The sequence below is a fragment of the Megalobrama amblycephala genome, linkage group LG24 (assembly GCF_018812025.1).
Source record: "Megalobrama amblycephala isolate DHTTF-2021 linkage group LG24, ASM1881202v1, whole genome shotgun sequence".
In the NCBI taxonomy this organism is placed as follows: domain Eukaryota; kingdom Metazoa; phylum Chordata; class Actinopteri; order Cypriniformes; family Xenocyprididae; genus Megalobrama; species Megalobrama amblycephala.
In genome coordinates, this window is record NC_063067.1 from 631257 (window position 1) to 652369 (window position 21113).

General features: G+C 38.2%; 1 protein-coding gene and 1 long non-coding RNA gene across 2 annotated transcripts; one reads left to right on the forward strand and one right to left on the reverse strand.

The window, feature by feature from the left end:
- Positions 1–206: 206 nt before the first annotated feature.
- LOC125260185 lies at positions 207–11760 on the forward strand. Its single transcript, XR_007182986.1, has 4 exons — positions 207–916; positions 5831–6080; positions 10263–10419; positions 10567–11760. It is a non-coding gene; the product is annotated as an uncharacterized LOC125260185 (long non-coding RNA).
- LOC125260183 (macrophage mannose receptor 1-like) lies at positions 4231–15391 on the reverse strand. Its single transcript, XM_048178421.1, has 5 exons — positions 14476–15391; positions 11771–11821; positions 9964–10344; positions 9413–9745; positions 4231–6154 (listed from the first exon to the last, which is right to left on the reverse strand). The coding sequence occupies exons 1-5, from the start codon at positions 14543–14545 to the stop codon at positions 5799–5801; spliced, it is 1191 nt and encodes a 396-aa protein (XP_048034378.1). The 5' UTR covers positions 14546–15391; the 3' UTR covers positions 4231–5798.
- Positions 15392–21113: the final 5722 nt, after the last annotated feature.

Below are 21113 nucleotides of genomic sequence, written 5' to 3' on the forward strand. Positions count from 1 at the left end.
AAAGTTCTAGCTGTAGGCCTAAATTGGTAAAGTAATCTCAGCGTATTTAAAAACGAACTCAAAACCAGGGCTGTATTGATGAAACGTTTTATTTTAATAATTATAATAATAATAATAAAGTTTGAACTAGCGCACAAGACGCATGCGCAAACACTTTCGCGCCAGTGTGATGAGCGCGCGAAGAGATGCGAGTTTCTGAGGTAAGAGACATTATTCATGGCGAATTAAATTTGTGATATTTTGATTTTAAAAAACATTTAATTATGAATTAGCCGTTAAAATAGTACTGTAGTGTCATGTTTAATATCTGTCATGAATGAAAACGAGTGTGTGAGGGACAAGCTCACTTCCGTTAATTGATTTTAACAACACGACAATTGTTCAGCTGCTTTTATTAGACAAAATCTCAATAAAACAGTTCGGAAAGTTGTGAGTTTTGAAAATTGTATGTGATATTACACCATTATACAGTGTGTGCCATTGTAAAGATCGTAAATATATCTTCAAATTAATATTCCCTGAAGGTCTGTTAAAACGGTATATACGTTACTAAAAGGAAAAAAAAAAACACAATGACAAAGTGAAAACGAATACTAAATTACAATTTCAATTTATTCATGGTAATAATGACCTTTAAAATAGCATGTAAAGCGTTAGTTTATTTACACTTTTAGTTATTTCCATGTTAATGATCTGATTCATCCGTTTCCTTCAGATTCATGAGGTGAGTATAAATTATTTCATACAGTCTATATTTACATGCAAGTTAAATATGAAATTGCAGTCATTTTCTTCTTTGACTCCAGGATCAGCGATCATGATCTTCTTCACAGTGACTGTGCTCATGATGTCTTCCTGTGAGAGCTCCGCCCATCATGATGTCATATCCTGTGGGAGAGAGGAATTCGATTGTGATGTCAGTGTTATTGTAATATTTCTACAGTAATATTTCAGTTATTTTCAGCTGAATCGACACACGACAGACGTTCAGATGAAAATAAGCCAGAATATTCCTGTATGAAATTATCACACGAATGACTGACGTCTGAAATCTTCCCTGTCGCTGGTTCTTCGTCTCCATTGGTCCCGTCTTCACTCTCACCACCGTCACTTTCATCACTATCTCCTTCCTCACTGCCGTCCTCTTCCTCGTTTTCTCCTTTCTTTTGTACTTCGTCCTCGCTCACTCCATCTCCCTCTTCCTCCTCTTTATTTTCCTCATTTTCTGTGTTTCCCTCCTCTTCCTCATCTTTCACTCCTTCTTCCCCCTCTCCATTTTCTCCTTCCTCATCTCCGTTTTCTCCTTCCTCTTCATCCTCATCTCCTCCATCCTCTTCTTCATCCTCATCTCCTCCATCCTCTTCTTCACCTCCATCTCCTCCTTCCTCTTCCTCTTCCTCATCTCCATCTCCTTCCTCTTCCTCATCTCCTCCATCTCCTTCCTCATCTCCATCTCCTTCCTCTTCCTCATCTCCTCCATCTTCTTCATCCTCTGCTTTCTTCTTTTCGTTGCTGTTTCCCTCGGAGTCGCTCTGAAAACCATCAGAAACTCAGATTTGTGCGATAATTTGATTCAAATCTACACTAAAAAAATATATAAATTTATGATTTGAATTAATAATATTTGAATTGCATATATACATTTCCATCCATTTAGATTACACAGTGTGTGTGTGTGTGTGTGTGTGTGTGTGTTTCGTACCCCGTCATCTTCTGAGTTCTCTGATCGCACTACTCTCCGTCGCTGCATCTAATTAGTTGTATCATGGGAAAAATAGTTTATTTAGCAACATTTTCTGATTTTCCCCTCAAATTCTAATAATATAACAGTAGAATATGTATGTGTCGTATATATACAACATCAAGCAATGGACTATATGCACGGTTACTTCCTGGTTGTGGTTAAGTCAGCTCGGGCATTTCCGGTGAACTGTCAGCTGTTCATTCTGTACTCGCTGTACATCGACACAAAACCATCAATGGTTGACTTTATAATGTTGTGTTCATATTTTAATGCAGTTATCACATTTACCTAATTTGCCAATAAACCAGTTTTATTGATTGCAATAAAGACGAAGCTATTGGGAGCGTTTAAAAACGCTGTATCTGTAATTAGACACACTTCAGCACTTCAAATGTTATTTTTAATGTGATGACCACAAACATTATTTGTTCATCCTTCTGAGATTGTCCCCGTTGTAAAACCGAACGTTTAAAAATGTAGGAAATTCAACATTTGATAGAAAACACTTATTTAAAAATAAAAAAGAGAATAATTACCACTTTAACCAGCAGGTGGCGGCAAAGTAGCATTTATCAGCCATTTCCTCTAATCGTTTTTCACTTCGCTTTTGACTAAATATTAAACATTATAAAATCACTAGGTTTAAAAACACATTTTGTCAATGTGAAGTATGAAATACTCAGAAAATCTCCTGAAAAACAATAACTTTTCTTGTGAATGAATGACAGAAAGCGAGCGCCGCTCTCTCTTTATAATCACAGCAGCTGTCAGTCAATGATTTCAGCACACTTGTGAAAACACACATTTATTCAGTTAATCTAACTAAAGTGCACAATAAATATTCCATTTTTGAAGCTTTTTTCACATAAAAGTGTGAAAACTGATGGTCGAACTGAATTTAGTCGAGGAGGAACACTGAGGAACGTCTTTATTTATTTATTTTTATGCCGTCTTACGTTTGAATAAGTAAATTAATGCTGTGCCTGACTATTTAAGTGACTATATTCTGATGATAAACTAAGTATTACTGATGCTCAACACACCAGCACATGACTCTCACCGGACGTTTTCCAGCTGGATTATATTAATGCGGAAGTTATAAAGAACGCTCCGTGCGTATAGTCCATTGGGCTGAATCTCACACAGAAATATCTGTCAAGATATTTGTTTCATCATTTTTAATGACATTGTTTTCAAGATTATTACCCCTAAATTCTCTTTACTGTGAGCGGAAAAAGTTAATATTTATGTTCAGAAACTATGATTTTTAGTGTAGAGTACAATACATTTTACCATAATTTATAGTTTTTTTTTGCATAACAATGAAAAGTATTTTTCACATTACAATATTGAGAATTTTTGTTTGTGAACTGAAGATGAAATATTTCTGATATTAGACTTTAAAAAGCACATATAATTTAGAAAAACTAAAATGTCACTTACAGGACAGAGCATGTCCGAAGACCAGAAGACACAAAACCAGCAAAGCGATCTTCATTCTTAAAGTCACTGTACGAACAATGAACACAATTAAGGACGCATCTTCAGTTGCAGTTAAATCAGAGTAAATCAGGTGATTCAGTCTTACCTGTGATTGAACCCGTGAATGTAGTGAAACAGACGATTGTGAGCTGAAGTTTCTCTATGGATCTCCTCAAACACACTGACAGCATTTAAACAAACTTCCCAACATGCTGAACCAATCAGAAGTGCGCGGGGGCCGTCAGGCGAGACGCTGCGTGATTTAATGAATATAACTGAGCCGCTATAAAGATCTATTTGTGTAGCGGTAAGCGTCACCACTGGCTTTGAAATGGGACACATGAGTTGTGTTTTTGTACCTACTTAACCATATTAAGTAGTGATCTAAACCTCTCAAAACCTTCTTTTGGAGATGACTTTGTTTGTAAAAACAGCATAAAGATACAGTCCAGTTAAAAAAATGTAAAAAATTATCAAAGTTTTCTATGATTGTCAGGGTTATAATGTTTATTCAATATATAAACGTACAAAAAACTATATAAAAATAAAGTAAATAAGGTTTTTTTTTAATTGTAAAAGGTTTTCTTGTAGGATTATAGTATTTATAAATATATATAAATGTAAAAGAATCTTTGTAGAATTTTTTTTTTTATTGTATAAACCTGACAGGATGTAGTATTTTTAATAAACAACAGGAAAAACTGTCTAAAAAAGTAAATATTTCTCTTTTTTCAGTGTAAAAGTTTGGAAAGTTTCTGTTAGGGTTAGTGCTATAGGATTTATAAAAAGAAATGTATATAAAAACAACAGTAACATGATATGAATTAAAGTAAATTCAGCTTTTTTATTTAAAAATGCAGAATGTTTTCTGTGAAATTATATTATATATAAATGTATATAAAAACTAAGAAACTAGAAAAATGAAGTAAATAGTTTTTTAATTCTAAAAATTCAGAAAAAATTCTGTTAGGGTTTTCTCATGTGTGTGTGTGTGTGTGTGTGTGTGTGTGTGTGTGTGTGTGTGTGTGTGTGCAGCCACAGACGGAGATGAACGCTCATGACCTTTATTATGTAAATTTAGCTTGTTTCATGACACCGATAGGAATTTTAATAATAACAAAGTTTAATATAGACATTTTAATTTCCCCTGTGTGTTTTTGAATCAGACTTTAGTGGGCAGATTTATTTGAAAGTGAGATCTTCAGGAAGTGTGGGCAACGAGACGTGTTCCTCTGATTTCATGAAGAGCAGATATTTCTAGATCACGCTCACATTTCCAGACGCGCGCCTCGTGGACGTTGTACTGATGATGTTGACGTAATGCGGCGGGAGAACGCGCCAAAACACGCCACAGGAAACCGTAAAAATGTGCTGTGACCTTCCTTTATTAGAGGGAAACCTTCATTTGATTCTCAAACACTTATTTGGATAATAAACCGTTGGACACATTTGTGTTTAAAACTCAGGAAAAAAGACAAAATAAAAAAGATGTGTTTTATACCATTAATGAAGTTGTTTTCAAGATTCTCAACCCTATAAAAACTGAATATTCATGAAAATGTTCCTGTTGATTTTCACTGTAAAATACAACAAATTCTACCATAATTTATATTTATTATTGTGGACTACTCGACAACTTTTTTGCATAACAGTTATCTTAATATTACAATATATAGACACTAAATGTGCTTAACTGTATTAAAAAAATTGTCATATGATTTTTGCATGGGTAAAAAAACACAAAAAAAATCATATTTTCAATGTGAGAAAGATAAAACACATCAGATTCACAGACAAAAGACATCAATGTCAAATTAAATTTCTTCCAAAGCTTTATTTCATTACAAATGAGTATAAATCACAAACCCACACAAATCCAGTACAGAAGCATATGTTTATATGTAGACAGATATTCAGATAATTATAAACCCCATATTAATGTGTAGTTGATGCAGGATATTGTTCATAGAAAGGAAGTACAGCAGCTTCAGAAAGTATTCAGACACTTAAAAATGTCTAAATTTCATTCAGAACAAGTATCATCTGTGCTCAAGTGATGCTCGGGCAAAACTAACACACTTCTGAGTCGCTATAAATTATATTAACCCTTTGATGCATACGATCACACGGTGTGATTAGAACATTCAGTGCATCATGTGATCAGCTGCCATATTCATATTCTTCTCCCAGTTCACCGGCTCACTTACTCTCATGTATTTCGGGAGAAGTGAATGAATTTGTGTGTTTTAAATCCGACAGATCCGATTCTCTGAACAGCGGCGCAAACTAACATGGCGGTGCCTAACACGCTCATAGCTTAACTAATGCGATCCTTATGAAGGTGTTTGAACAGAGAAACACATCCACTTGCACATATTTGACAGTCGAAATATCTGCGGAATATATGCTTAGTGCAAAAAAATATAGTAAAACAAAATGTAGAAAACACAGTAAATGTTTGTACCCATCACCACATGAATTAATCTCAGAAAAGTGAAGGTTATATAGACTTGAAATGAAGATAATTTGACTCCAGACAGCTTGACTGAATCTTCATTGGTCAGTCTCTCTCTCACTTGATGCAGATGAAGTTGTTTGTGTCAGTTTCAGGAAGGCTGACCCAGCGCTGGTCTCCGGTCCGAATGGCTCCGGATCTCACTGTCGTACTGCAGTCTTCCTCACCGGTGCCGTAACCCGCAGCCCACTGCTCATAGCACAGGGTCTGACCGTTCACCCAGAACCAGAGGCCGACCACACAGGAGTGACGGAGACCCAGCCACACGTGAGGGGAGGAGGCGCTCGCGGTCACGTTCTCCACTCGACGCTGGACGTCCTCCGAGAACACCGACACCAGGTCCATGTCATTGTTTCTGCAGTAGTTCAGAGCTCCTGTCCACGTCAGATTCTGTCTGATCAGAACCAGTTTATCTGGAACACAAACAGATCAAGAAACCTGAAATTTTAGATTAAATATTCCACTCTCAAACCTTGATTAACACTCTGAGGTCTAAAAACGCGCCGGCGCGTTTTGCAGGTTTTTTTTCACATTGCAGCAAAACAGACTTAAAATACTCTGTCATTTTTTGTCATAGAGACATAAGTAATACATCAATTGAAACTATAGAATATCTTCTTTTATTTGTATACACTCAGAGTAAAAACAAAATGTTGTGCTTTTTGTAAAATAAAGAAAACTAACATGATGCATGATCTCTCATCTCCCTCTGAACGAAGTCCAATCTGATAGTTCTCAGAAAATGAAGTGTAACTTAGTGAATACTAATCACAAAAAATTCATACTTATGTCTAACAAAACGTTGAAATGTCAGGTTTTAAATCGTGCAAGTCAAATCGAAAACAAACATTCTGTGTTTATGTAATCTGTATGAAAAGAGAGCCATGTCAGAAGTCCGTGATTCAGCTCATTACCCACTAATGCGGCCACGCCCACGGAGCCAGCGCTATTCACAGGCAAATTCAGAGACAACACATGCACACATATTATGGTAGCCTAGTTTGTGCTGAATACAGTGTAATGACACTTGTGTCATTAATATGTTTATGAACAACTGAAAAAAGCACAAATGTCAGGGCATGTCAAAACTTCTCCAGGCCCCAAATCAGCCTCAGACTCCAGAGGGTTAATGGAGTTAAGCCCTCAAAATACATGGTCAATGTCCAGAAGTTTAAAAATTATATGAGTTTAGAAATACAGGTGCTGGTCATATCATTAGAATATCATCAAAAAGTTGATTTATTTCACTAATTCCATTCAAAAAGTGAAACTTGTACATTATATTCATTCATTACACACAGACTGATATATTTCAAATGTTTATTTCTTTTAATTTTGATGATTATAACTGACAACTAAGGAAAATCCCAAATTCAGTCTCTCAGAAAATTAGAATATTACTTAAGACCAATACAAAGAAAGGACTTTTAGAAATCTTGGCCAACTGAAAAGTATGAACATGAAAAGTATGAGCATGTACAGCACTCAATACTTAGTTGGGGCTCCTGTTGCCTGAATTACTGCAGCAATGCGGCGTGGCATGGAGTCGATCAGTCTGTGGCACTGCTCAGGTGTTATGAGAGCCCAGGTTGCTCTGATAGTGGCCTTCAGCTCTTCTGCATTGTTGGGTCTGGCATATCGCATCTTCCTCTTCACAATATCCCATAGATTTCCTATGGGGTTAAGGTCAGGCGAGCTTGCTGGCCAATTAAGAACAGGGATACCATGGTCCTTAAACCAGGTACTGGTAGCTTTGGCACTGTGTGCAGGTGCCAAGTCCTGTTGGAAAATGAAATCTGCATCTCCATAAAGTTGGTCAGCAGAAGGAAGCATGAAGTGCTCTAAAACTTCCTGGTATACGGCTGCGTTGACCTTGGACCTCAGAAAACACAGTGGACCAACACCAGCAGATGACATGGCACCCCAAACCATCACTGACTGTGGAAACTTTACACTGGACCTCAAGCAACGTGGATTGTGTGCCTCTCCTCTCTTCCTCCAGACTCTGGGACCCTGATTTCCAAAGGAAATGCAAAATTTACTTTCATCAGAGAACATAACTTTGGACCACTCAGCAGCAGTCCAGTCCTTTTTGTCTTTAGACGCTTCTGACGCTGTCTGTTGTTCAAGAGTGGCTTGACACAAGGAATGCAACAGCTGAAACCCATGTCTTGCATACGTCTGTGCGTGGTGGCTCTTGAAGCACTGACTCCAGCTGCAGTCCACTCTTTGTGAATCTCCCCCACATTTTTGAATGGGTTTTGTTTCACAATCCTCTCCAGGGTGCGGTTATCCCTATTGCTTGTACACTTTTTCTACCACATCTTTTCCTTCCCTTCGCCTCTCTGTTAATGTGCTTGGACACAGAGCTCTGTGAACAGCCAGCCTCTTTTGCAATGACCTTTTGTGTCTTGCCCTCCTTGTGCAAGGTGTCAATGGTCGTCTTTTGGACGACTGTCAAGTCAGCAGTCTTCCCCATGATTGTGTAGCCTACAGAACTAGACTGAGAGACCATTTAAAGGCCTTTGCAGGTGTTTTGAGTTAATTAGCTGATTAGAGTGTGGCACCAGGTGTCTTCAATATTGAACCTTTTCACAATATTCTAATTTTCTGAGATACTGAATTTGAGATTTTCCTTAGTTGTCAGTTATAATCATCAAAATTAAAAGAAATAAACATTTGAAATATATCAGTCTGTGTGTAATGAATGAATATAATATACAAGTTTCACTTTTTGAATGGAATTAGTGAAATAAATCAACTTTTTGATGATATTCTAATTATATGACCAGCACCTGTATTTGTAGTGGATGTGCTGCTTTGAACACTATTCCTGTGGCACTTTACGTTTAAATGATTTAATTTGTTAAAAAAAACTATTTGGCCAGTGGAAGTAAATGAGAATAACTCTCTGAAAAGTATTTTAAATGTCTTTTATGGATATTTTGATATATAAATAGAATACTGAATGGTTTTTGCAGTGTAATCTCACGACTCAAATGGCATTTATAGTCTGATATTTTCCTAATGTACCCTTAAACATGATATCACATAGACTGGAATATGCCTATGGAAATGATATGCAGGTGAGGTTATGCACAGTAAAACTAGGTGTCTTAAGCTCCATATATGTTTATTTCGGGGGAAGAGACGGGGTGGAGATGCATGTACACACAATCTTCTGCTGACTGAGTTTTATAAAGGGGATTTTGTGGTATTGAAATTGGTGACTTGTAACTTGTAATGGAGTCATTTATCTCTAGTCACAAGGTATCTCTATTTTTACTTCGGTTTCCAGGTACTCTTTACAGCTCTGCTTAAAAGATCCAAAAAGTTCATAAAGGCATCATAAAACAAATCCATATGAATCAAGTGGTTTTGATTATTACATACTAAACAATGATTGACCCAAATAGAGCACATCACATTTGGTAAACACAAAAGCTTGTGTGTGCATCACATATGAGAACATTTTGCATCATGTGACACAAGTCTTGGGGGTTTGGATCATGAGGGTGAGTAAATTAATTTTCAGTTTTAGGTGAACTCTCCACTAGGTGATCAGTGTTGAGTTAAAGTTATACTGCACTCGTTCAGTGATCAGAGTTTCTGTTGTTTCACATGTAGACTAGCATTTGTTCAGATGATTGTGTGTGTGAGTGTCTGCTTACCGTCATAACACATAAAGTGATAAAGATTTGTACAAGGATCATCTATCCATCCATCCTTATGCTGTGTATCAATCGAGGTGCAGATATCATGTCTGTTCTCTTTGATATCAGGTTCACCAGGTTTCCAGTGTGTGAATGTGGAGGTGCTGTTATCTGACCAAACCCAGAGTCTGTGCAGACCGATCCAGGTATCATTAGGTGAAGTTAGTTGCATAATCTGATTATTCTCACTCTCATTCCTCACACTGGCCAGATCTGTGTGTTTGTCTCTACAGTATCTCTGAGCTTCAGTCCAATTCTTCAGGTCCTGTACAGGGACGAATCCTTTACTGGCTTTAAAAGAGAAAGACATTTATCTAATATTGAGTTTAAATCTTAGATAACAAGATAATATCCTTGTTCTTTCTACTCTCATTTACTAAGGACAAAAAGACAAATCCACTATTGCAATTATGGTTCATCGTTCAACTCTAACAATGTTTTATTATTGTTGGACATGAAAATACTCATGGTCTTTTAGCACATTTCTGTGTGTTGTGATCTGAACTCACCGTTATAGCAGATGAAACGCATTGAGGTACTACAGGTTATATCATGCCATTTTCCTTGAGTTTTCATAAAAGCACAGTCTCCATCTCCTTGTGGTTGTCCTGGTTCCCAGTTCCTGTACTGAGACTCGTTTGCCGTGTAGAACGTGGAGTCATCCAGAGACCATATCCATGTGTCAGTGCTCCTCAGCCCAATCCAGCCACGGTTTTCACCAGGCTTCCCTCTCTTTATGACCTGCTCTATGTCATTCTGATCTTGCATGTTGTTGATTGTGACCAGATCTGTGTATTTCTCTCTGCAGTATCTCTGAGCTTCAGTCCAGCGCAGGTTCTGATTCACAACGTGATACTGACGCAGAGCTCCTGCAGACAAACTGACCACAGCTGAGAAGAGACACATTCACACAGATCAAGACTCGCATCCACACTATTTCAAGAGCTCAAACTGCAGACGCTTGAGTAAGTGATTGTTAAAGTGTGTTGAATGATGGTTTGCATGTTCAGTGTTTCCTGCAGGATTTTGTGAGACATTTTAAATTTAATTTATTATATAAAAATAATATAATAATGTAAATTAAATATAAATGCATCTTGGTTGCATTTCAGAGTTCACAATGAAGAAACTCTTTTCAGAAACAACTCTTTGTATTGACTCGAGCTTGAAAGTGGACTCTTTTTATTTGTGATCATCAGCATCACATTCACACTGATGTGTTTTTAGCAATCAAAACCATTTGAATATAATTTACCAGGGCTGTACGCTTAGATTTTGTAGGAGCATGTATGTATTAACTAATCTTCATAATTTCTAACTTAAAAAGGTGTGCACATCACAAACCCTAATTGGGCTCAGGTGCGTCCATCATACAAGTATGAAGAGTTTACAGCTCCAAAATCATTTATTAATAAATGTTTTGACCATCGGGTCTTCATCAGGCACAATACACTTGTGGAGTTAGAGGCAACTCTTTATAAGCACAGGTAATTAGAAACACTCAAAACCATGTGACAAATGACACTCAGAATCATAGATTGAAATGTTTTAAATATAACATTTTGAATATAAAAAATATGAAATGATGTGAAAAATAAAATACTTTTAAACATGAAACTAAAACCACCAGTAGGTGGCAGCAAATCACTGTCTTAACGAGTCAGTCATTCATTTAGCCAATGTGATTCACGAGTGAATCAAGCAACTGAATCATTGACTCACTCAATTCGTTCAAAACCACTGATTCATTCAGTAACAAAACTGCTGTTGCTCAGAGATGCACAACGGTGGCTTTGTGTGGGACTGTTTTCATTGGTGAAATAGAGCAAAAAAAGACAAAAGTGTCTCAAAATGTAAATAACTTTGCAATTGCTATGATATTCAGGAAATAGCAGGGTTTTTTTGGGGGCATTTTTATTATATTGGTTATTTTGCCCCAAGCCATAATTACATAAACACAATGTTCAATCTCCGATGTGTCCGTCTCACACAACTTTCTCTTGCTCTGATGACTGAAGGCATGAAAACCAGCCGATCGCAGTGCTAAACTGGCCTATAGAGCCATAAAATAACAATCATTCTATTATTATTATATTAAAAATGGGGTAGGATTGAACAATTTAACTCCGAAATTGCAAGTAAATTAATTAAAAAGAAATAGCTAATAAAACATTGAATTAAACATGAAATTTTGAAGCAGAAAGACTGAAATAGTATTTTCTTGTAAAACATGCTCCAGTAATCTTTATTTTGAGGAATCCCTCACTTTCAGCACAGAACTAACACGATGAGCAGCAGAACTAAACACTCACTCACCTGTGAGCAGAAGAGAGGAAAATGGGTTGTTCACGTGACGTGGCATTTTCACTGTCACACATGACAAAAATGAATATAATTAGTATTGTCATAAATTAAAATGCAGTAAATGCTTAAACATTTCTTTGTTTTACATGGACCTGTTGCTAAAAATACTGCTTTTTTTTTTTTTTTTGAGCCAAATCTCAAAATTGTCCTATGGTGTGACTGTTTCAATAAATTACAACTTTTATAAATTAAAAAGAAAAGCATAAAAATGTTAATAAATATCTCCGGCATAAATTTACAATGGCAATCCTTTTTTTCCTCCATATATTTCTAAAAGCATACGATCTTGATACATTTTGTCAATGATATTAAATCGGGCAATTCCACATACATCTTTAATTATTTGAAGGACCCCATTCAGGGTCATGTTCCTGAAGCCCCTTGTGAAGCCCATGACATGTGCACATGATTAGTTTCTGTCTCAGAATTGCTCAAATATTGAACTTTTTGGGAACCACTGTAAAAGTGTTAAGGTTTGTTGTCCTTTGGAGTGACACCCCTAAATTATATTTTTTAATAAAAAATGTATGTTAAACTACATAATTATGGAAAATTATGCAAATGTGTCTTGCTAACTGATAATGATCAGGTTAGCTACGAATAGCAAGGCCATGAACTGACGCCTGTACTGTCACACCAGAGGAAAAGCATTTTAAATAATTAAATAAGATTGTTCGACTCCTTTTTTTATTCTTTTTTTGATCATCAATAATTACATTGTATAAAAAAATGTTCTGGTGTTTTGCAGAAAACTTGTACTGTGTCATGAAAATAAGCATAAAATGTGATACTACTTTGTTTTTGAGAGAGAGAATTGAGGGAGAGAAATGAGTGAGAGGGAGAGGACACGGAAGTATAAGGAGAAAATGAACAGAAGGGAAAAGATCCTAGAGAACGACGCAAAGTAAAAAAAATATCAAAATTATGCCTTAAAAGGAGCAGCCATATACTTAAAAATATGTCATTGACATGGTTGATGATGTAACAAAATTAAATGTTATTTCTTCTTTAACAAACAAATTTATTACATTAAAAAAAGATTCAAAGATATTTGCTCTGTCGAGGAGTCACATTTCATTTTGTTGATTTATTGGTGATATTGTTTGTATCAAAATTAAATTTTCTTTCTTCCTCGACACATTCAAGGTCAAATAAAAATACTTTCATGTAATACCCCTCACTCTTTTTAATGCAATAACTGCTATTTTTGTCCTTTGGTGTGACAACCGCAGATTTGTTTTTATCTCAAAAATATCTTAAAAGAACAGTTGAGTTGTACAGTAGGGCAGGTATAATCATCACTCATCTTAAAATGATCATTTTCAGCAGTTTTGAAAGTTTTATTTTGTATTTATTAAAATGTCCAACAAGTCATGGGGAAAAAAATTATGTTTTTCATAATATCATATTAAATAATAGCACCATATGAAAATAAGTGTCTAACAATGAAGATAAAGCTCTCTCATGCTATTTGTATATTATTAATAATTTTTTTTTTCTTAATTTTTGCTATGTCACACCATAGGACGCATTACCGTTACAGTTCAGTAAAAATGTTAAAAACAAACAGTGAAAGAATTGATAAAGTTAGTGACCCTCATAAGCCTAGTTTTCCAAACGACGTTTGAGTAACAATTCTTATCAACCTACGTCTGTGATTTTATGTACGGATTCGGACGGGACTAACATCTCCGTGTTTATTACCGAGGTAGGAGTGTCTGTGTTTTAAATGTGGGCATTTCAGAAGATCACGTGTTCAGAATGCACTTTGAAATATAAAGTAAAACGTCCTAACACATTTAGTGTTTTGTAAACATTTTATAAAAATTGTAGTGTGAAAAAACTAAACATACATTTATCATCATGATTTAATAGAACTGGGTTCTTATAATAAACCCACTGGAATAAAAAGTTTTAATTTATATAATTTACACGTTATGTAATTAAGTGCAGAAATGAAAGTAATCTTACCTGAAACTGATATTACAGTAGCCAGTCTTAACAGTTTACGTGATTTGGCTCTTCTTGTTGATTTATTTTTTTTATTTCTTCGCAGTGTACCAAACACATCTACATCCATTATGGGTGCGCAAAAAGCAGAAACTTGAATACCGGCGCGATAGCGAGAGATTGTACGGTAGTTCACGTTGACCAAAACACACAAGAAAAAGCGTTTTGGAAAAAACATTTTCGGAAATCACAGACATTCGCATTCGGACGGGATTAGATTTCTCTGAGGACCGCCGAGTTTGACGAAAAACAGTAGGTAATTTGCTCTGGAATTTTTACAGAGGTCGTGTGAGAAAAAGACAGACATGGCAGATTCGGACGGGATTAAAATCTCAAAGTACGTCTGTGAAACAGAAATTTCTCTAACGTCCCCCTGTGAAACTAGTCCTGTCCGAATAGGGCTATATTTTCTCAAACATCAGACTTTGCACTACAAAAATATATGTATTTTTTTCTTCTAAAACGGTGTTTTACAAAAAAAAACATTTTTATTGCCTATTTGTCAACTACCCAGATGTCATTCTCTCCATTTCTGAGGGAAAGACAGAAATCTGATTCATTTGCTCTATAATGGAAAAAATAACAGCTAAATCAATCCTATAATAATCAGTGTGAAGTTAAAACAACGATTAAACTCTGTTTCTTACCTGTCGATGTAGTGATGTCTGTGCGATTGTGTGTTTGTGTTTGTTTAGGACAGACTGATATCAGGATCATCTCTCCTCCTGCTCCTCCCAGCTCTGGTTTTCCTGGAGGGAAAAACTCCCTTCTGTGGTTTATTTTTTTTAGGTTTTGCTCTATTTTGCTTCTTTAACATGTCTTCTTTCAAACTAATGGAAAGAAAACATACACATTTAAGTGTTTATTCCATTGCACTTTATCTGTTTGCACATGTAGATTTCAATTACAGTAGATCTCTTTAAAGGCCGTGAGTTTGAGCCAAAAATCTCCACTTCAGCAGATTAACACACACCAAACTGTACAGTTTTATTCACATCTATATTTTGAAGGTGTTTTCATCATTCACCTGGTTTATAGTACACATAAAAACATGAAATGTATTTGTTTTCTGTCTGTTGACAGTATTTTCTGATTTATAGGGAGATAAAAAGAGAAATCCAGAATCCCCTCTGTAAAAACCTGTAATATGTAAAAAATAAAAATCAGACAAGAATTATGAATCTGTCTTTATCCAATGTTCAGGTTTATATTCTGGAAATGTATGCAGATTTGTGCATTTTTAATTAGATAACACCTCATTTGCATTTGGAATAATGAATAAAAGCATTTTAGAAATGTTTGCAATTCTTAATCAACTCGATAAATATGGTGTAAATTTTTACTCCATTTTGGGGATTTCCTCATTTTTAGGGTGTCAAAAAATAAATATTGTCAAGTAAGAGTCCCTGTTTAGATGGCAAAGGTGTGTGTGTGAATGTGTTAGTGTGTGTTTAATGGTTGTGAATCTCCTAAACAGGGAGATGAAAGAGAAGAGACTGACTCTCAGAAGAAACATCTAAGATAAAGCTGTTTCTTCGATGAGACTTGAAGAAGTCTGCTGAGGTATGAAAGAGCACAAGTATATTTTTGGTTGATTTTTTTGAGTAATTGTATAATGAATATCATTGATTATATTGAATATTATTAATGATATTATTCTCATACTCCCTGCATGTTTATTTCCTTCTGTGTCTCTCACATTTGAATTGCATGTTTATCTCCATTTATATCAGTATCACATTTAAATTTTGTTTTTTAATGTGTTTTCATTTACATATTTGTTATTTTTTGATGCAGACAATAGCCACAGGGATGAATAATCTTAATCTTCTGGACAGAATTTGAATGTGTGCCATTTTTCCTCAGGATGGTAGTGATAAAATACACAATCTAACCAGGAAACCAGGAGCGGTTTTCAGTAACATGCAAAATCATCAGAATGTGAGTGTTGTCTCTTTATTACTAAATTTTTTTTTTTGTCTGGCTAAAAAGCAGAACGGGTTTTGTTATTGTCAACTAAAACCATAAAAAAACACTGTTACTTGAAATAAAATATAAAAAAGGCTAGTTAAAACTTAGGCTAGTTGCCAAGAGTAACATGTATCCTCTGTTACGTTCAGTATGGTTTGGTTCTACTCTGTTTGCCTGTGTTCCTGATCATTAGCTAATTATCCCACACCTGTTTCTGTTCTTCCAATTAACTCACTGTAATTTAAACCTTGAGTTCTCCTTAGTTCTTTGTCCAGTAATGTGTGCGTGTATGATAACTCTCTGAACAGAGAAGCCTGTGGGAGTATTTGGGCTGGGTTTTGCCAGCCAACCAGCCTGGGACACACCAAGCCAACGGTCGGACAATGTCGGGCCATTTTTGAGTGCCGTTCGGCTTAGTTTTTTCAGTGTGTTCCACACCGTTGGCTCTAGTCAGACTCTGTCGGGAGTTTTTGGGCCAATTCAGCATGTAGAATCACTGCCGGTGAGAGAAGTCAAGATGGTACAGACAAAAGGCTGTCATAATTTTTTGTCATCTTACCTGAACATTCGATACAGACAGATATGTACTTACATGCAGGCACAGAACACACAGTTGACAGTCGCCTTTAGTCATTTTGGTGTGTTCAAGCACAGCTTTTGGCCGAGATGCAGCTGACGAGAGGCGATAACACAGTCAGCTTTCGTCGCCGCTAGTTCTTTGACGTCAGCTTGGTGTGTCCCGGCCTTTAGTGACGAAACGCCTGAGCCTGCACGAGCCAGTGCCAGACAAGAGGGCTGAGCCAGCCATCGCCCCGGAGCCCAAGCCCCACTGTCCGTCTGACCAGGTGAGTGAGCCAGCGACATTGTCTGTCCTCGTGGAGTTCGAGGAGATGGAGGAAGACTCCGTCCACACTCCCACCACTGAGGATGAGCTCCAGCTGGCCTCTGCAAATTGTTTTCCAAAGTTATTTGGAAGACGATGTTTCCCCTTCATCTACTAGGCCCCTGCTGGTCCCGTCCGGCACAAAGTCTCCTGAGTTCCCTTCCCGCCTCCTCTTTCAAATTCAGCCAGTCCATCAGCCCTGCCTCTGCTGGTTCACTTCAGTCCTATGGCACCTCTTCTGATGCCACTCCATCATGTGGATTCATCTCAAGCCCTCAGTTCTCCAGCATCGCCCCGGCTCCGCCTCCAGCTTCTGATCCCATCACTCCACCTCAGTCCATCAACCATCAAGCCATCAGCTCTGACTTGGCTCCTCCCTCCCTCGGCTCCACCAAAGTCCATCGTCCTTGCGGTTCCACCAGCCTCCCTCATCCCTCCGGCTCCACCTTGGTGAGACATTGCCCTGCCTGTGCCACAGACTTCCAATCCGTCTGCTGTGCTCCATCTCTACACCCCTTCGGCTCCGTCTGGCTCCACCTTCCCTCCGGATCCACCTTGGTCCCAGTGGCTCTGCCTCATTCCTCAGGCACCCTGGCTCCACCTTGGACGCTCGTGGCTGCAGCTCCGCTTTGGCCTCCAGGACCCATCTGCTCTCCGTCTACGCCTAGGACTCCACTACCATCGGCTTCATCTCTGTCAGTCATGCCCAGCTATCGTGAACCATGTCTCCACCATGGCTCCTCCCTCCGTCGACTCCGCAGTGGGCCATCGTCCTGACTGGCTCCTCCCACCATCATCGCCAGCATTGTCTCTTATTTCCTGCTCTTTGCCGGTCCCTCGTCTTCCTCCAGAGCCCCCACCCTCCTTCCTCAGTTGGACTGTTTATGGCTGCATCAATGACATCTTTAACCCTTTAAGACCGGATGGCGCTCCCATTTCCGTGTCTCTCTTTAAGAGCCAATAAAAACTGAACCCATATAAGTAGCACAAAAATTCTTTTTGCATACAAAACCAGAGACTTTACACGTTCATATCAAGCCTCCAACATGCTTCTGTTGCATTGTTTTCACCCTCTAATGAGTCTGAGATTATATGCGTTTACAACAAAAACAGCACAGCCGGTACAGCAGATTCTCACTATTGAAATGAACCCAAGATCACCATAATATATTGTGTTGATCACAAGATATTACTCAAGCAATGATTTAACATACTTGGCTAAAAACATGTCTCTCATCTTTCCGGGATGCAGTGTATATCCAATGTTCCCTGAACCATCCATGTTCATTTTCCAACATGGAATAACACAAAATAGGTATCATCTTAAAGCTTAGAATCTCATCTTTTTAATGCATCTAACCATTTTGAAAAACTCCTAATGAGTGCTGAGAGGTGCCTCTAAACCGGAGTTTACCGTGGGTGCCACCTGGCTGCGAAAAAATGAATAACAATTTATTCAACTATACTTTATGCTATCACTACAAAATTTAAACCAGATGCAGCTTACATGTAGGAGAGCATCGCCAGAAGATTTTTTTTCTCTGATCTTATTGCCTTCCTGAGTTATTCCATGTCAAATTAAGAAAAAAAAAAGAAAAATTATAAAAAAAATAATATATATTTTTTGTCTTTTATCAGCAGTTTTCTCAACATGAAAATGTCCAAATGTAATGTAATTTATGTTTTCTAAAATTTTCAAAAGTGTTCCATCAAATGATACCTACTTTTTGACTCTCCTTGCTACAGTTTTGGAGTTATGAGTCTTTACTTTTGTGTGTGTCGTTCAGAAAAAAAAGGTCTTAAAGGGTTAACTTGTCAGTGCTGGCAGGTGATCATGATAAAAACAGGATAATCCACATTAAAATCGTGTAATGCACACCGAGGGTTATCACTTACATATTATGTCGTATATTATAACAAGATGTCTCAGAGTGGATCATCAGATATATAATGAATATTAATCAAAAAAAACATTAAGTATTATTACTATATTCTGGGTACAGAACAAGATTAAACACTAAAAGGTGAATTGAAACCGAATTTAATACATGGCATTTGTGCAGCTTGTGTCAAATATGTGACATAATTACTGCTATCATATTCCTATCATATTCAAATCTCGACAGACTCGAGATTGGGCGCATGCCCTGCGGAGTTCGGGCAGCGCGGGAGTGTGAAGACCGCGAGAGGCTGCCCGAGGCGGTGGTGCTGGAGCCTAGTGACAGGTGGGATGGAGAGCTCGAGGCCGTGCCCCTGGGACGAGGTGGGGTGGCTGCCGTCCAAGAGGGAGCGGAGGAGTCACCGCCGTTCGCCATGGGCCGGAGCCTGCTGCCGTCCGCCGTAAAGGGGAGGAGCAGGGAACGGGGGACTCGCTGCCGGCTGCCCTCAGTCGGAGGAGCCATCGCTTGTGTCCTGCTTGCAGGAATGTTACACCTGTACTGATTGGGACATTTTTATCCCATATGATTATTTGGATTCATTGGTTGATGTAACATGTTCACATGTTGCCTTTTGCAGGGATATGATCATTCCCTGTAAACGTGTTAAAGTATATCCTAACAACAAACCATGGGTTACTAAATCTGTTAAGTCTTGCTTACAAAAGAAAAAGCTTGGGGTACAGCCTCTGATTTGCATATGGTTACAAGAGAGTTGAAGACTGAAATTTCAAAAGCTAAACAAAATTATAAAGTAGAATTGGAGAACAAGATGGCTGCAAACAATTCGAGGTCAGCTTGGGCGGGTATGAAAAGTATAGCAGGCCTTCACAATTCCAATAGTAGCACTCGTGTTATGATAGACGGTTTTAACTCCGATATTGAATTTGCAAATGCTCTTAATAGTTTTTATTGTCGTTTTGATCATTTTGATTTTAGCAAAGAGATTCAGGAATTGAGCTTAAAGCTTAGGGATGATCAGCATTTCAATATTGACCTTCAGGATGTTGTAAAGGCTTTTAATTCAGTACATGTTAACAAAAGCCCTGGTCCTGATAACATCTGTGGCCAGTTACTTAAATCATGTTCAAAAGCCTTAAGTCCTGTATTTCATGGGTTATATAACAAGTCTTTACAGACACAACATGTTCCTAACCTCTGGAAAGATGCTGTGGTTGTCCCTGTTCCAAAATGTAGTGGTCCTAAAACTATTTTAATGAAGTTTTAATAGTTTGACATAGTTTTAATGAAGAAATTGGTTAGGTCCGAGATCTTGAGGCAAACTGAACATGCACTGGATCCCTTACAGTTTGCGTATAGGCCTCATAGGGGTGGAGGATGCTACAGTAACACTGCTTAATTTGCTTTTTAGACATCTGGATGGAAATGGAACACATGCCAGACTTTTATTCGTAGACTTTTCTTTGGCCTTTAATACAATCCAACCCCACATTTTAACCAGAAGGCTCTTAGAACAGTTTGACTTGAGCAATAATCTGGTGGGTTGGATTTTTGACTTTTTAACCAATAGGACACAAAGAGTGAGAGTCACTGGTTTTTTTGTCTGACCAGAAAAACTCTAACTCTACTTTAATAAGAGGTCAGACTATTGAGACTGTGCAATCTTATAAATACCTCGGGACTATTATTGATGCAAAGTTGAACTTTGAAGCTAACTGTGCAGCTGTGTGTAAAAAAGGGCCACCAGCGTTTATATTGTCTAAGGAAATTAGCGCACTTTCATATTGGACGTTATTCGTTATAACGAACCAGCCTGTAATTTCTCCTTAGTCGATTCTCTAAATATAATTCTCCTTTTAAATGGTTCTAATTTTGAAGTGGATAAAATTCAAAGGAGCCAGAGTCCTTGTCCAGCCCCATCAGCAGCTTATTGGGCATCACCAGCTCACCTCACCCCAGAACCCTGCACATACCGCTTCAACGGTCCTGCCTACTCCTGGCCGCCAGCCGCCGCCGAGCCCTCAGCTCCAGCCGCCGCCGCCGCCGCCGAACAAGCCGCTCCAGTCTCCACAGAGCCAGCTTTAGTGCCTGTGGGGATTCTAATCGTCTTTGAGGGGATGGACTGGACCTCTCTCCCAGTGTCTCCAGTCTCCTCCGCTGGGCCAGCATCTTCAATTATAGCCGCCGAGCCAGCCGTTCCACACGCCGCCAAGCCAGCTCCATGCTCCTCCACCCACAAATCCACAACATTTCTGGGACTCCTCTTAATTATCCTAAACCTCCCCAAGTATTTTTTTGGGGGGGGGCCAAGTACCCGTGGGTGGGGGACATGTGGGGGACACACATGTGGGTGGGGCTTTGCCATGGCCGCCCACGTCTCCTGACCCGCCATGGCTGCCCACGTCTCCTGACCCGCCTTGGCTCATGGACCCGCCCTGGTCTCCAGGGCGCCCACCCCCCCTCCCCGGTGTTCCATCTACGGCGTGAGGTCACGCCTACCGGGAGGGGGAGGTACTGTCACAGATCCCTTGTC